At 40.3% G+C, this 17,946-nt stretch overlaps 1 protein-coding gene across 1 annotated transcript in view; it reads right to left on the minus strand.

Moving 5' to 3' along the window:
* Nucleotides 1-11,935, minus strand: part of tom1.L (target of myb1 membrane trafficking protein L homeolog) — a 71,627-nt gene extending 59,692 nt beyond the window's left edge. The window contains exon 1 of the mRNA XM_018258860.2: nt 11,780-11,935. Coding sequence (XP_018114349.1) covers nt 11,780-11,831 — 52 coding nt within the window. The 5' untranslated portion in view covers nt 11,832-11,935. The remainder of the gene's footprint in view (nt 1-11,779) is intronic.
* Nucleotides 11,936-17,946: the final 6,011 nt, after the last annotated feature.

The raw sequence follows: 17,946 nt of genomic DNA on the forward strand, positions 1-17,946 counted from the left end.
GAAAACGAATCGCTGCGTGTGCTTATCCCTGGCGATTTTTCATTTTAGCCAGCACAAGAGTGAGGGAAGGCATTCGGGGAGATTGGTCACCACAAAGAAAAGGCAATTAGTCGCCAGGCGACTAAATCCCCCCCGAAACGCTCAGTGTGACCTTACCCATAGGCCTACAGCAGATTGGGTATATTTTCTGGATACAATTTGCAGGTGGTATGTATGCATGCATGTATGCAGAACATTACAAGGTGAGACACAAACAGGGGTGTAGTTATAAATTAAACAGTGAAAAATAAATATATGTTTATGTTATAGGTAATACACACGTAGGAGGAGGTCCCTTTTCAAAGGAGCTTACAATCTATTAGGAAGAGGAGCTAGCCGAGGCTGCACCTTGTGTGACATAAGGCTTAGTGTGGGAGCTTTACTGGTGGAAGGTGGTAGAGCACAGTGCATTTAGATGGTGGAGAAGGACCCAGCTGTTGGTATGTTCAGCTTGTTTCTAACTGCAATGGAATTGCTTGGTCCTTGAGAGCTACATAATTAGATTATTTGTGTTCAACCATACTCCCTTCACCCATTTTAGTTGTTCTGGCCATTATGCAGGAGGATGATCTGCGCATTGGGAATCAAATTATCTACCTTGCAAGGAACAAACATGGAGAAGCTTCAATCTTTTACTCTATGCCCTGTTTAGCTCAAGAAATAACAAAAACCAAAGATTTTTTTGTGAATAAACTATTGGTAAAAACTATTTTCAGCATAAGCCCTGTTGAGCTCATGTGGAACAAGGGGGTATAGTGGCACTTTAAGTGATGGTCTGAATCATCAGCAACAACCCATTCAAACTGGTAGTCGGAATAGTGTCAGGGCTGGAGGCAGCATGGGTGCAGTTTCCTACAGAAAATGTTTATGCCCCAATCTCCTAGTAATACTGGCATATTCCTTATCAATTTTGCTTTAAATTAGGCATGCACCGAATCCACTATTTTGGATTCGGCCGAACCCCGAATCCTTCACAAAGGATTTGCCCGAATACCGAACCAAATCCTAACTTGCATATGCAAATTACGGGGAAGGGAAAAACATTTTTTATTGTTTTGTGACAAAAAGTCACGAAATTTCCCTCCCCGCCCTTAATTTGCATATACAAATTAGGATTCTGATTCGGTTCGGCCAGGCAGAAGGATTCCTGGATTTGGTGCATCCCTACTTTAAAACTTCAAAAACAAGCTATAGTAAGTATAAAAGAACTAAAGCTTTCCACCAAGTATTGCACATATATGAATACATTATACAGGAAACCCCATGTCCCCTAACCATTAAAATGATATCAAAGTATAACATGCTCTTACCATTACCTATTGTAAGCTAAATTAGCAGAGTGACATACTTCTCTCTCTAACAACCCCACACCCCGTGGTGGGTCCCTGTGCACTTCTTGTGAAATATCAAGCTGCTATGGGACTGGTTTTGCAACCTAAATTAGCTCAGTCTTAGCCAGAAGTTGAAACAGGTATCCGATTCCCTGCAATAAACAATGGCTAGTTTAGACTGCATATTGGCGAAAGATAAAAATTAAAGGAACTTATTGCCTTTAGTTTCTACAGTTACCCCATGCACCCAACACTTGACCTTTGAGACCTTCAGGAGAGACCCTTCCAACTGGCCATTGTGCACAAGGCACTGCTTTTGGTACACAGAGGTATTAAGTTCTTGTATCTCTAGATAGCACTTCCTTGAAAAAGGAAGTCAAGTTGAAAGATCAGCAAAATTACATTTTGTGGCTCGGACTCCAGTGACATGAGACACAGTAGCAAGGTCTGTTAGCTTTGATGGCTTCTGCACTCTGCTCAGCAGTTAGAACCAGCAGTGGAGAAAATATCAAGGGACTGATACTGCCTTCAATAGCAATTACATTTACAAGTGATCAGAGGAGCCAACTTCTGATGATGGGGCACAGGTAAACACCCTCTCTGTCCCATTCTAAAACCACAGATTCCTTGGGGAACCCAGCCTCTCAATGCCTACATGTATGCAATGTTCCCCTCAGTAATGCCCTTGCACATATATCTGGGTGAGTGTGATCACAAAGAAATTAAAGTGACGGGTACTGGTTTGTACAATGGAATACAATTGTTTACAATACACAGAAGGCAGAAAATCAATGATATGGAACACTGAACGCATGAATGTTGCAGGTAATTCTTTCATATAAAGGTTCTTGTATTTTAGCTGTAGTTGAAGCAAAATCAAGCAAAGCTCTGGATTAAGATCAGTGGATCTTTATACAGTCACATGTTCTGCCGAGCAGTGTTTTACGGGTTATGCCACTTTTTTTTTTAATAAGGACTCACATGCATGCAACATTCCCATCTGCATACTTATTTAACTCTTTATGACAGGGCAGTGCTAAAGTGTGAAGGGGCCCATGGAAAGTTATCAAATGTAGGGGACCCCCATACTGAAGAGTGAGTCATTAAAGGAGAAGTAAATTAATGTTATGTTTTATGTTATATATACTGCACTTATTGCACCAGTCTAAGGTTTCAGCTTGTCAATAGCAGCAATGATCCAGCACTTCAAACTTGTCACAGGGGGTCACCATCTTGGAAAGTGTCTGTGACACTCACATTCTCAGTGGGCTCTGAGCAGCTGTTGAGAAGCTAAGCTTAGGGGTCACAAATTATCAAGCAGAAAATGAGGTTGGCCTGTAATATAAGCTGATGCTACAGGGCTGATTATTAAATTCTGATGCTAGTTGCACTGGCTTCTCTGCTGCCATGTAGTAATTATCCATATTAATTACTAATCAGCCTTATATTGTGACATGTATATTCTATGTGTACTGTATATGTCGAGTCTGTCCCTAAGCTCAGTAAGTGACGGCAGCACAGAGCATGTGCAGTGAATCAACAGAGAAGAAGATGGGGAGCTACTGGGGCATGTTTGGAGAAACAGATCTTTACTGCTAAGGGGCTGCGATTGCCTTGGGCTAGTACAGAAGCATAAACATAATGTACAACATTTCTAACCTACTTCTTTAGTTTAACTTTCTTCGTCCTTTAACCAGACAATTCTATAATCAGTGTGTGGCATCCCACTGTACTTCTCAAGCACAGGACCCAGGGCAGTTGCTCCTATTAGTCACCCCCTAATGAAGGCTGTGTCATAGCAAGTACATATTAACACGTTATGCCCCTCCCCCCCAATTGGCATGCAAGAGTGAAGGTGGCCGTAGATGTTAAGATTTTTCAACCAATGTTTGTGCAATCTCACAAATCCATCAAATTATTGTGAGGTTAGTGGGCACCAAAAGATTGCACATCTAACAATTTTTGTCTGACATCGGTCAAAAAATAGATAGGCCAGGTTAGAAAACTTGCGTCGTTCACAGTGAATTGTATCCATAGACCAATTGTTTGCACGGCCAAGTAAGCAGCTACCCACAGTTTCCTAGCTTCAACTAGACGATATTAAGTGAAATTGTCTTTTTTGTTGATGGACGAATCGTGCATTTAAACAATCATTTCAAGTCCTACTATACCAAAAATCTTTGACAAATCTATGGCCACCTTAAAAGACGACAGTATATTGAAGTTGTCAGTCAGGGCTCCAAACTGGACCTCTTTACTCCTGCTCCCTCAAACAGGTGCTGGGGTGCTGCCTCTATTGTTTTGCCTCTGTGCTGTAGTACATCATGGTGTATCAGTTTTCGTTTGCTCTCCTGATTTCCATCTCACACAAGCAGTTATCAGCTCTAGGCAAGTAAAGCAACACACAATAAAGCAACGCATGTAAAACTTTATCAGTGTATATCTAAACCTCAACAAATCAGCATAAAAGGTTAATACCGAAGTACATATTATATTATAACAGGGCTTTTAAAGGGCCTTTTTATACTGGGTAATAAAGTACATAGAGAGATGAGCACAAAAAAGGGCAAAGTCAAAGTGAGAAAAAAACACTGTAAAGGTAAGAAGCAACTATGATGGCTATGAGTGATGTTGTAACACAGACAAATTCAAATTACAAAACACATAACATTAAAGGGGGTATTTATCAAAGCAGAACCAAAGAAGGAGACGGCACTCCGTTCAAGGAGAAGGCAGGTTTATTACAGATCCCACAGGGCGGGAGATCCCTGTGGGATCTGTAATGAACCAGCCTTCTCCTTGAATGGAGTGCCGTCCCCTTCTTTGGTTCTGGTGTGAGATAAGCGGTGGGGACGCGGCCAGAGCACCCAACAAGGAGCACATGGAGCAGCGTATGGGGGGTAAGCTTGGAGCGGTCTATTTGGTGTGAAAGATGTATTTTTCAAAGGTCGAATTTTACAGGGTTTATACCTTGAACTCACAACTCGAATGGTTTCTTATTTAAGAAAAAACTTGAACGGAAAAAACTCGAAGCAGGAAGTTCAGGGTTAACAACCCAAAAACTCAAATAGCTCCAGTTTTTTTTTTCAACGAAAACTCAAATCGCTCGAATTGATCAAGTTTTCAGGCTAAAAAAAGAAACATCTTCATATGGTTCAAGGGACCTCTGCCATGGACTTCTACAAGAGGTTTTTAGATGGTGTAATTTCGGATTCAAGCTATTTCCAGGTCAGGGTAAAATAAACCTTGAAAAAAAACTTGATCCTTAAAGGAGAAGGAATAGCATTTTACACTTGGGGGTGCCAAAAGTTAGGCACCCCCAAGTGACTATTTTTACTTACCCGTCACCTCCAGCTCTTCTATCAGCAGAAAACAGCACCGGCCCGGGGTTCTTTTAGTGACCACCATGGAGAGATCCTCTTCCTGCTTCTTCAGGTCTTCTCGCAGTTGAGCATGCACAGTAGAGCGGAAAGCCAGACTTTAACAGAAAAGCCGGCAATTTCACTCTACTGCGCATGCGTATGCCCTGGGAAATTAGAAAACCGATGGAGCAGGAAGACGATATCTCCGTGGTGCTTGCTAGAAAAACTGTGGGCCGGTGTCATTTTCTGCTGATCGGAGCACGAGCCTGGGGTGTCAGGTAAGAAAAAGTTTTGGCACCCCAATTATAAAATGCTATTCCTTCTCCTTTAATAAATCTGCCCCATAGAGAAGTCAATGTCACATCACACAAGCAAAAACTAGTCAATGGATAGCATAATGAACAGTTATTATACATTATTTAGGAATGCTACAAAACTGTCCTCACATTATCAAAGATTTTTTTAGCACCCTATATATATTGCACAAGATATAACAGTTACATACACATCTCTTCCCATGCACCTAGTTTAGAAAGCTTGTGCAATAGAATCTCTTGCCTAATTTTAAGCAAGATTCTTTAAAAGGCTGTATACACCCACCCTTTTTCAACAGGCGTTAAATGAATAGGACTTATGCTGAACATACTTTTTGCCTAATGTTTTCATTTTGCAATATCTATTGTTTACCGATCAAAATAATAAACTGAAAGTAAACTCACATAGAACTTCGAGGTTGGCCCAATCTCAATTAAAATACTGCATATACTAAGCCTCTCCTTATCTGAAAGCCTAACAAAGGCTGCAACAGAGAGAAGGAAGTGATTCATTTATGCAGAGGGTTCTTAAAGGAACAGTAACACCGAAAAATTTTAGTTTTTCAAAGTACATGTACTGTTGCCCTGCACTAGTAAAACTGATCTTTTTGCTAAAGGCAGGTACAGACCAGTTATAAGCCACCTTTGAATACATCACAATGATGCACAATGGACATGTACAATAGGGCTTCAGCATGATGGGTACAACATGGAATTCTAGATATATATTTATTACCAAACAGTACTTTAGAGACTTGATAACATCAAGTTCATAGCAGGAGAGTTAAGTATTGCCTTCTTTACTGCAAACTACACTTCTTCATTTGTCTACAGGTGGATTTTTTGTGTGTTCTGCAAAACAGGTTAAGCCACTGGCAACCAGTTATTATTTTAAATGTTCATATAGGTGACAAGATCCTTTTGATAACCATAAACGGCTTGAGGACCGTGGGCCAGACATAGCTCTCCAAAGATGTTTATTGCATTAAATTATTAAGTTTGGAGCTAAAAATGCAGAAGAGTGCAGCGACACATTAAAGGATAGAGTCTAGACAAAGTTGTGTAAGCATACATTCTTGCTGCTGGAAAATTGAGCAGTGTGTAGCAGGCATCTCTGGCTGTGCCCGTCAGGAATGTAACCAGATACATACATCCAGCACATGAACTTGCACAAAGTCCAGAGGGATCTCAAGTGAGATGTGAACAGCAACATGAGTCAGGAAGCACATCAGGCCAGCTGACAAATCAGCCACAATATCCCCTGGTAGATACAAGAAGCACACATACATATATATAAAAATATAATCCTCTATATTTAAATGTAAACATGTGACAATTTCAGAAGAGCTACAATTAGATCACTATCTGCCATGCAGAAAAGGTGCCAAGGGATTAGTCTCCACTGAGGCTGAAGAGTAATGAGAGCAGACATATCCAGGGACCATACAACTCTGTTAACACAAACAGAACGGATGCAATACCTTATCAGAAGCTAAAATAAATGCAGGATGTTCTATGTGAATGGAACAAGGGTATAAACAGATTAAAAAAACAACAACTAAAGTATCTACAAGACAGGCACATCATACAGGGTGATTTGTACTGGTACCCCAAACAGAAGTGGTCTGAGGGCACCAGACATCTACAATGCAAATATTAAAGGGATGGTTCACCAGTATGTTATAGAATGGCTAATTCTACACAACCTTTTAATTGGTCTTCATTTTTTTATAGGTTTTTAATTATTTGCCTTTTCCTTCTGACTCTTTTCAGCTTTCAAATGGGAGTCACTGACCCCATCTAAAAACAAAATGTATTGTTATTGCTACTTTTTATTACTCGTCTTTCAATTCAGACCCTCTGCTTTTCATATTCCAGTCTTTAACCCCTTTTAAAGGAGAAGGAAAGACATATTTAATTGGGGGTGCCAAAAGTTAGGCACCTCCAAGTGATACTTATCTCACATCCCGGGCCAGTACTCCTATCAGGAGAAAACTGCACCAGTCCAGGGGTTCTTCCAGCGATCGGCTTCCTTAGTCTTCTTTCTTCAAATTACCCAGGGCATACGCAATAGAACAAAATAGCCAACTTTGTTAAAGTTCGGTATTTTGTGCTACTGCACATGCGTGTGAAAAAAGAAGATGAAGAAAGCCGATCGCTGGAAGAACCCTGGCACGGTGCAGTTTTCTGCTGATGGGAGTACTGGCCCGGGGTGTGAGGTAAGTCAATACAATCACTTGGTGGTGCCTAACTTTTGGCACCCCCAAGAGTAAAAAGCCTTTCCTTCTCCATTAATGACCAAATGGCATCTACACTAACATAGATTTGGAGAATCTTTTCGCCCTTCACACATACACACATGGTAACCCCAGCAAAACAAGGACTCTGGATTTCTCCAGTTAAAACCCAGTCCAGTGCAACTACAAGGCAACAGTGCCTGGTTTTGCTAAAGAAGGCCAGCAGGAGTGTAAAAACAGCAAATGTAAAAAAAACTAGAAAGCAAGCAAATCAATACAGTGTTGTTCTGCTTTGCTAACGCAAATGTCAAGAGCACAGCGGTCATTCTGTAGGTCATAATTCTGATTATGCTAAATAAATGTGTGCCCTGTAACCTGAATAGCAACAAAGCAGCTTGTTTAGTTGTAGTAGTTCTGTAGTTCTAAGTGCAACTTAATAGCACATTATATATAAATGCATACATAACACTTTTTATGGTTGTTACCGGTCCGGTCCTTTCAGCAAAAAGAGCTCTATGCACAATAAGTTTTACACTGCTCATGTTCTCATTTTTTTCTTTGCTTTACTTTAATTTTTTTCTAGTGGAACAAATAATTCTTGAAAAAAGGCTTTATTGCTCTATAGTCAAAGTTCTGCTTGTTTTGCATTTCTGAGTTTAATCCCCATAGTAGAGCCCTGCATTGGGATGGAGTGCCCTCGGTGTACCTGCAAAGTGGTCAGGTTTTGGACAGAAATTTCAATATCGTGCAGGTAGTCTGCGGGTGACCCACCTGGGTACCTGGCTACGGTGTGGGACTGGTACCTCCCTCCCTCCCCTGAGGCTAGCATACAATTTGTCCCCTTAACCATCTGATTAGGCTCTGGCATAACGTCACTGTGATGGAACTTCCAGTTTAAGGAACGCTGGGTCAGGTGTGTTGACCAACTATTTGCTTGTCGAGTTGATTAGCTGGTCTAGGTAGGAGAACATATTGGGTGGTGGGTGTGTGGGTCAGGCATGGGTCTGCCCGACTGGACCCACGCAGGACTCCAGCCCATAGTGCAAAAGATACACAACTGCGCTGACACTCAGCCCTTGTGGCAGATTTGCCACCAACAGCATAATTGTATTATTGTGTACAGTCCCTTTAATAGAACTGCAGAGCAATTCATCCATGCAAGGGGCAAAGACACCAAAAGGGAAAATGAAAAATATTTTTTTTTCCTTTAAAAAAATTAAAGATAATGTAATTGGAAGACACTGTCCAATATAATTTAAACATTTTCATTAGTAAATGAAATGGCAACGAAAGAAATTTCTGTCTGTGCTTTGCTGGCTGAGTTGGCAGACTACAGAAACAGTGTATCCAACTCTCTTCCAGCCAAGACTCCAGTTCTTACAAAGCCTTGCACACGTTTGCTATTCTCCTGCATTGTACGTCTGTTAGTTCTTGACTTGAAAGAGAGCAGACTACTGATACAATGTTGCAATGCAACATTGCAAAAAGAAGAGAGGAAAGAGAAGAAAATGGTATTGTGAGAGAAAAAATGCTTTCAAATGCAACTACATTTACAACTACGTGTATGGGATATCTTATTCTGAAACCCATTATCCAGCAAGCTCTACATTATCTGAAGGCTATCTCCCATAGACTGCATTTTATGCAAATAATTCTAATTTTTAAAAAATGATTTCCTGTTTCTACACTGCGCAAATCAAATTGTTGGCAAAACAATTCTATTGGGTTTATTTAATATATAAATAATTTTTAGCAAGCTTAGAGGCCTATTGATGAAATAGAAAAACGCGCGCTTATTTATAAAAAACATGAATCTCCAAAACTCAATCACTTTAAAAAAAAATTGTTTTCAATGAGACCACCAACTTTCATAAAAAAACTCAAAAGCATTGCTAGGGCAGCTCCCATTGGCTTCTACGTGAACCTGCCAGCTTACAGATGCTCAATTTTTAGGGGCAGATTTATCAAAATGTGAGTTTAGAGCTTAATAAATTAAAAACTCACCCTTGTTCTATTCATTCCTATGGGATATTTAGAACCATATTTATCAAATGGGGAGTCTAAAAATCCCATAGGAATGAACAGAAAATTAGTAAATTTTTATTTATTAAGTTCTAATCTCACATTTTGATAAATCGGCCCCTTACAGTTGAGTTTTTTGCACTTAATGAATCTTGAACAATAGAGTTTCAAAAACCCTAATTTGCAATTGTGGGTTTAGTGCAAAAAACCTTGAACCATGGTAAAAACTCAAAGTTGAATGTTATTCAATATAAATTGGCCCATATACGGAAAACCCCAGGCTTCAAGCATTTGCAATAATAGCTTCAATAACCTGTAACGTCAAAATAATTCAAAATATATGCTTATTGTATATTGGAACGTTGTTTCGATTTTCTTTCATTAGGGAAAAAATTTTTTTTGTCTGGACATCCCGTTTAAGATTTGCTCTTCTTGGCACCACAAGCATATAAGGAAATGTGGTTTGGTGCTGTGGCAAGAAAATACTAATGGCAAGAAAAATAAAACTATACTGATGGGCCCTTAAATTAGCCCTATGGGTAGTAACCTGTAAGTAAAGCTGGACGCAAAGATACGATTGAGGATTCCTACAATTTTCGGACTGTGTGTGGATAGTCCCAACATTTTTGACCCATGGAGTTCAGTCGTTTGGATGATCGGCCAGGTTGAAAGATTTCTGATTTCTGTTGATAATATCTCTGCATGTATTGTCGATCTGACGATCTTCAGTGGGAGACTGTCACTGGCTTTTGTAGGACATAACTTTCGTCATTACTGTCAGGGGCAGAACATCTGATCTGTTCATAACTACTTTATTTGATCTGAAAGGTTAGTGGCAGGTCTGGGGATGGGGAGGTCCGATCGCTCCAGGATTCGAACGCTCGGATCTTTGCATCTATGGCCAGCTTACAGTGTCAGACTGGGATGTCAGGGGCCCACCAGAAAACCTTAGACTGTGGGCCCACTTTCCAAACTATTATTCCTCCTTTCCTCACTTAACCTCTTTATTCAACTAGTCTTTTATATCTACTTACTGTATTCTTCCATTAAGTATTTTTTTCCTATAAAGAAATAGGGAATGAAATAGGCTACACTATTGGAAGGAACAGGGCCCACTGACACCTGGGCCCACCGGGAGTTTTCCAGGTATCTCAGTGGGTCAGTCAGACACTGCCAGCTTAGGTAAAGTAACTCCACAATAAACACTGAACCCACACAGAGCAAGTAAGGCAGCTAAATACAGGGCAAGTACAGTATGAAAAGTGAATTATCCAAAAGGAGAAAGGGCATAGTTCCTATAAAGGCATCCAAACAAAAAGTGTACATGGTATCAGTCACAGAGTGAACTCCTACCAGGCAGCAAATTACAGATTGGGCACAGCCCAGTAAGTAAGGGATCTAAGTAAGGGTAGGTAGTGCCCCAGCAAATAAGGGAGTCATGTTCTGGGTATAGTCCTAGTATGAAGGCAAACTAATTAAAGGATAAGCATTAAGTAATGCTATTAGAGAGTGAGAGTACAGCCCTTGTAACTAACACAGCCAATTAAAGTGACTGCATTTGGTGTAAATAAGGCAATTGCAGAGTAATCACTGGCCAAGACAGCATGTTACAGAGGGATCACTGGCCAAGTTAGTAAAACAGCATGTTAAAGAGTGATCATTCACTAGCCATGTAATACAGCATGTTAAGAGGGATCATTCACTAGCCATGTAATACAGCATGTTAAAGAGTGATCATTCACTAGCCATGTAATACAGCATGTTAAAGACGGATCATTCACTAGCCATGTAATACAACATGTTAAAGAGGGATCATTCACTAGCCTTGTAATACATGTTACAGAGGGATCACTGGCCAATTATGTCAGACTGTTACAGACTGAGCACAGACCCAGTATGTGAAGCAACAAAAACACAATTATAGTAAGAAAAGAATCCAGAGAGTAAACACAGTCCCAGTCAGTTAAATACAGAAGCAGTAAGTCTCACTAAGTAAAGATTAGATCCAGTGGGACACAAAATATGGTGTGAGCACATTCCCACTATGGTATTAAAATAACACAATTGTTTGTCTTGTAACCTCCCCTCATGCACTGCCAAAAGATTATGAAATTCAATAAGTCCCTGCTTGAGTGCCAGAACGTTGGGGGCAAGCAGAAGATGTTTGAACACCTGGGTGTGACCTATTACTGCACAGCCAATGACAACCCTTCACCCGCCCCTCCGAAAGGTACTGCGACACCTCTTTGGGTCGCTCTTCCACCTACAACGCAATACAGAATGCCTGTGCCGGTAGGCCGATATCTGAGATATCTCTCGCAATGTTTGCCGAGACCATACAACGGTGGCTCCTGATAGGCTGCCCCCTGAAATGAGACAACTTCCCATTGGCAGAAAGAGACGGGTCTTAAAGGGTCGCCAAGCCGTACACCTCAACACCTTTTCGCTTCAAAGACGCAACGCGCGACACTCACCGATTCGCTGCCCCACTGGGGTTGCAAACGCGTTTCCCAGCAGAAAGTCCATGATGCCACTGCAACTCTTCCGCACCAGCCACTGTCTCTGCTAGGAGGGTTGATCACGTGACACTGCTTGCCTCAATCGCTGGCACGCCCAACTTCTTCGTGAGGGCGGCGGGGTACGCCCACTGCCTTGGTTCCGCCCATTCCGGAAGCTGCTGTTGATCCCGAGGCTTGTCATCTGAGTGTGGTCACTTACCATTCAGGCTGAAGGGTTACTGAGCCAGGGATTAGGCCAGTGGCGCCGTGAGGGAATTTATTTCGCTCCTACATATTCATTCACAGGCAGAAATGATTAGCAGTCAGGACAATATTCTAATAATAATGTGACCATAAATGACAGCCTGGCAGACTTAGTGGCAGGCTTGTCACCCAAGGACTCTCCAATGGTCCTGAGCTGCAGTGCTACACACAGTATTAGTATAATAATAAAGTATGTTAGTATAATAATAGTGTAATGATACTAAATTCAACAATTATTAGCTTATTTATGGGTTCAAAACAATGGTCTCCCGATGGATACAAGGGCTAGGGTTGCCACCTTTTTTGGAAAAAATACCGGCCTTCCTACATTCTTGCACTTCTTCCTATTAATAACATTGGCATTAAGCATCATTTTTACCGGCCAGAGGGCAACCCTACTAAGGGCCAACCGATAGGCCTGATCATGAGGGCAATATTGCCCCAAATATGTACCTGTGCCAGCAGGAGCCCAAAATCTATCTTATTGTTCCCAAATATGTATCTGTGCCAGCAGCAGCCAAAAATCCACAATATTGCCCCCAAATATGTACCTGTGCCAGCAGCAGCCAAAAATCCCTCATATTGAACCTTAATCATCTGTTTACCTGTACCAGCAGAAGCCAAGATATTGCCCACAAACATGTACCTGTGTCAACAGGGAGGTGAGAAGTGCTTCTGCCTGCAGAATGAAACAGGGGGCAAGATGGGGTTGGAACAGGTGGTTTATACAATTGAAAAACAATTAAAAGCCATGCAAAAAAGGTTTAGAAAAAAATCCCCTTAAAAGTGCGCTTCCCATGATTTCACCCTAGGCAGGCGCCTACTATGCCTACCCCTAGTTCCGGCCCTGATCAGGGCCCTGCAAACACGGACTGTTATAATGGACTTCATGAGAAAATAATATTGGTGAAAGAGACTCTAATAGGTATCCAAGCAAGCCTTTGGAAACATGGCTATGCTAAACAAAAGAAAGGTTTGAATGTAAAGAGTGCTGATCATCTCTCATGTAAACTACGGACCACCTCTCCTTCCTTCGCCCCCGCCTGCAGAACTTACAACTGCAAAACTTTTCTTGGTTTCCCGGTGGGCCAGTTCGACGGTGCTCCAATAACTGGTTGGCGGCCCTGGACTGGGATTCAAAACAGGCCCTGTCATTTCTAGAAGACAGAAGCCCAAACAGTCCCCCACCAGCCCAATAAATAGTGACTGTCTATGGCAGCTTACAGCAGCCCCTCTGGCATTTGCCATAATCCATAGTTTCCCAGGCCTGACCTCTAGCTGGTATCTAAAAGGCTGGGCTGAAAATCCCATCAAGCATTTTATAAAAAACGGAGGGAAGGGGGCGATTCCAATAAGTAAAGTTAAAGGGGAACTCCACAAAAACATAACTTAAGCTCTTTGAAAAGTAAACATAATTTTGAGCAACTTTGTAATATACATCAATTAAAAAATATGCAGACTTTTCATGCTTTTTCTGACAGTTCCCTAAGCCTAGCCCCCTGCTCTTCTGCTGATCTGTCTGACTACTTTGCTGAGCTGTTACTTTATATCAACAGCCATCTGTCCTCAGACTGCATCCTCAAATTCGCACATTTCGCACAATTCCCTGCACGTGTGATTTCAATAACATCATAGTGCAATGCATTGTGGGTTATGTAGTTCCTGCATGCTGTCTGTAAGATGTGGAGAAGTTTTTACAATTTGTAACATCAGTGTTTAGTCCCTCCTTTCCTGCCAGGATTTCAAATGATACAGAAAGAGAAGAACTACTGGATTGCAGCATAGAAAATGTCATTTATTCATACTTTTTGAAATAAATGACTGAAATGGGTGTATTAGGGGTTTCTGTATCTTTATCAAATTTTGGTTTGGAAGCCGGAGTTCCCCATTAAGAGATACAGTAGAACCCCCATTTTAAGTCCCCTGATTTTAAGTTTTCCCTCATTTTACATTGTTTGTTTGTGGCCCCTTTTGTATATTATGCATAATACATTGCCCTGATTTTACATTTTCCTGGATTTTACACCAATTTTTTCTGGGCCCCTGAAAAACGTAAAATGGGGGTTCTACTATACATTGTAATAAAAATGTTTGCTTAGATCATAATCATCGGAACTCAACTCAAATATTATTTTCTGGGCCAAATGTTGTGGTTCTTTAAGGCATAAAGCTATTCTGCATGTTTACCTCCATATTTCTGAATTGGACTCCAAAAACATGTACACCAACTTCAAACTGTTAAAAGTTTTACTCCAGATTTGTATGGAGAATCGAGGTTCTCCAAATAAGCGGCATCCTGGAATGCCAGTTAACTCCAAAGTGTACAAAACCAACATTTTCACAAAACAGATTAAAAGGGACCCGTCTCTCTAAGAAATAAATCCAAATCCTATTTTATGATGTTAGTCAAGCAAAATATACGTACACTATAACAATTAATTCTTTTAAAGGGATACTGTTATGGATATTTTATCTTCAAATTGCTCCAGCAGACTTCTGCACTGAAATCAATTTCTTAAAAGAGCAAACACATTTTTTATATTTAGTTTTGAAATCTGACATGGGGCTAGACATATTGTCAGTTTCCCAGCTGCCCCCAGTCATGTGACTTGTGCTCTGATAAACTTCAGTGACTCTTTACTGCTGTACTACAAGTTGGAGTGATATCACCCCCTTCCCTTTCCCACCCAGCAGACTAACAACAGAACAATGGGGAAGCTAACTCCCTAACACAAATTAACAGCTGCCTGGTAGATCTAAGAACAGCACTCAATAGTAAAATCCAGGTCCCACTGTGACACATTCAGTTACATTGAGTAGGAGAAACAACAGCCTGCCAGAAAGCAGTTCCATCCTAAAGTGCTGGCTCTTTCTGAAAGCACATGACCAGGCAAAATGACATGAGATGGCGCCTACACACCAATATTAAAACAAAAACAAATACACTTTCTGGTTCAGGAATGACATTTTTTGTTTTAGAGTGAATTATTTGCAGTGTAAACAGTGTAGAAATAAAAAATGCATCATAAAAATCATGACAGAATCCCTTTAAATCTTGTAATTCACAATCACATCAACCAGGCAAGAGGCATTTTGTGGACATTGTTATTAATGCGACCTTTACATCATGCTAAAAACTTGTTTATACACGAGAATGGCATGATGCCCATGCACTGGCGACACAAGTGAGGAGTGCAGTGACATTTAGGAAGTGCAGAAGGAAAAGTGAAATTAATTGCCTGCATATCTAAGTCATAGAGGCAGGGCAGGCAATATATGATTGACAGCTGAGACTTTTCTTTCAAAACTTTTTTTATTAGAAAACATTACAGCATTTACTTTCGTCATAGCTAATTTGCATACGTTTTTACTTTCAGAAAATGGATACTCTCTCATGTCTCACGGTTATATAGCATAAATCGAAACATTTTAGCATTGGAAATTGCGTATTAACAAAAATTAAACTAATAAACGTAAACATCCTTTTCCGTGTCAGTGTTTAATATGAAGTTACAATATTGCTCCTAATGCAGTGTTTATAACCATGCAAAGTTCCATCCTGCAGGTATCAACTCTAACCTCACCAGTTGCTACACTCATTCAAGTATAGGAATTTAAACCATAAAGTTCCCATCCAATATCTTTATTGTAACCTGGTATATGTTATCCAAGGCGTCCAGATTTTGGTGTAAACATTATATTTATCTGTAGAAATACTCAACAGTCTCTCATTCACCATAATCCAGTTCATTTTGAGACTGAACATAATTATAGGAATTGAACATTTTTTCCAGGAGGTAGCAATAGTCTGTTTCGCTGCCGTAAAGATAAATTCTATGAGTTTGCACTGATATTTGTTCGGGACTGGAATAGTCGTATTAAGTAATACCATCATAGGATCTTTTCGAAGTCTGATTCCCATAATTGAATCAATTAATGTAAATATTCTGGACCAAAATCTGAACGCCTGCCTACATTGCCACCAAATATGTAGCATTGAGCCGTCCATGCCGCAGTTACGAAAGCAGAGTGGTCTGGAAGTGGGATAAAATTTATGTATTTTCATGGGAACCATATACCATCCAGATATTACCTTATACAATGTTTCTTGAGCCAAAATATTTATTGAAATCTTAGCCGTATTCGTCCAAGTTTGTTGCCATGTAGATTCACCTACTATAGTGCCCAATTCTCTATCCCATTGCTTAGAGTAAGATGGAAGGGAAGAAATCGCGGAATTCAAAATTTCTTTATACAGGATGGATATTATTCCTCCACACATTTGTTCCCAGGCAGAAGAGGTCAAAGTATTAGTACATCCTTTAATCACTATATGAAGAAAATGTTGTAATTGGATATAGCGAAAACATTCTGATGACGGGGGACTATTCTGCTCGACTATAGTAGACCATTTCTTAAGGCCTTGCAAGCCAAGAAAATGAGCGACATACATCATATTGTGGGATTTCCACCAACAAAAGTTCCTGTCCTGTAGCCCTGGTTTAAAAATAGGATTACCAAATACAGGTATAGCTGAGCAATGAGGAGACATCAAAGGTGTTTTTTGTATGGTTTGATCCCAAACATGATAGTGCCATTTTGAGCACGGGAGTGGAAGGAGTAGGCCTTTCCTGCTTAGGAATCCACGGCAACACAGCAGGATTTATTGGTTTCGAACCCTCTATTTCAATCTGAGCCCATAGGGGGAGATTGGGTCTATAAAAGTGGATTATCGGCATAATTTGCGCAGCCTGGTAATAGTAAAGTAGGTTGGGAACATTCAGGCCGCCTTTATTTCTGGGTAGTATCATCGTTTTCTGGGATGACAGCTGAGACTTTTAAACAAATATATAACAGGTATGGATATGAAAATAAAAACAAATTTGGGTTTCATGTTTTATTTGAAATGGATTTTTATTATACATCTATTTATGCCTGGGTGACAGGTTCCCTTTGAGGCTTTTTTGATGTTCTTTTAACTCCAATTTCAGTTTACCCCATGCAAATTCTACTAATTGTTCCACTCCCCCTTTTCCCTTCTGTACCTCAAAAACTTTTTAAATTAAGAAGGAACCTAAAATTATGTTAATTCCTTAAAGGAGAACTAAACCCTAAAAATGAATATGGCTAAAAATTTCATATTTTATATAGTGACCTTATTGCACCAACCTAAAGTTTCAGCCTCTCAATAGCAGCAATGATCTAGGACTTCAAACTTGTCACAGGGGGTCTCCAACTTGGAAAGTGTCTGTGACATTCACATGCTCAGTGGGCTCAGGCTCAGTGAGCGGTTTTTGAGAAGCTAAACTTAGATGTTGTTGCACATTATCAAGCAGAAAATTAGGTTGGCCTGTAATGTAAACTGATGCTACAGGGCATATTAAATTCTGATGTTAGTTGCACACTGTCATGTAGTAATTATCTGTATTGCTTACTAATTAGCCTTATATTGTGACACATAAGTTCTATGTGTACTGTATATTTTGAGTGGGTCCCTAAGCTGAGTAAGTATTTGCAGTGAATCAGCAGAAAATAAGATGGGGAGCTACTGGGGCATCTTTGGAGACACATCTTTACTGCTAAATGGCTGTGGTTGCCTTGGGCTGGTATAAAAAACCAAAACATAATGTACAACATTTCTAGCCTATTTCTTTACTTAAGCTTTAGTTCTCTTTTAAAGGTGCCTTACTTTCCTTCTCCTTTACATATAAAAGACTCTTGTGGTAAAACCATATCCCCATCACCTTTAAAAATAATCATATACACACAGATCTCTACTGCTAAAGGGCTGTGGTTGCCTTGGGCAGGAAAAGAAGCTCAAAACATTACATTAAAAAAATTACCGGCCGGTGGGGGCGGGCACAAAAAGGGGCGGGCCA

Source organism: Xenopus laevis, chromosome 4L (genome assembly GCF_017654675.1).
Source record: "Xenopus laevis strain J_2021 chromosome 4L, Xenopus_laevis_v10.1, whole genome shotgun sequence".
NCBI lineage: Eukaryota > Metazoa > Chordata > Amphibia > Anura > Pipidae > Xenopus > Xenopus laevis.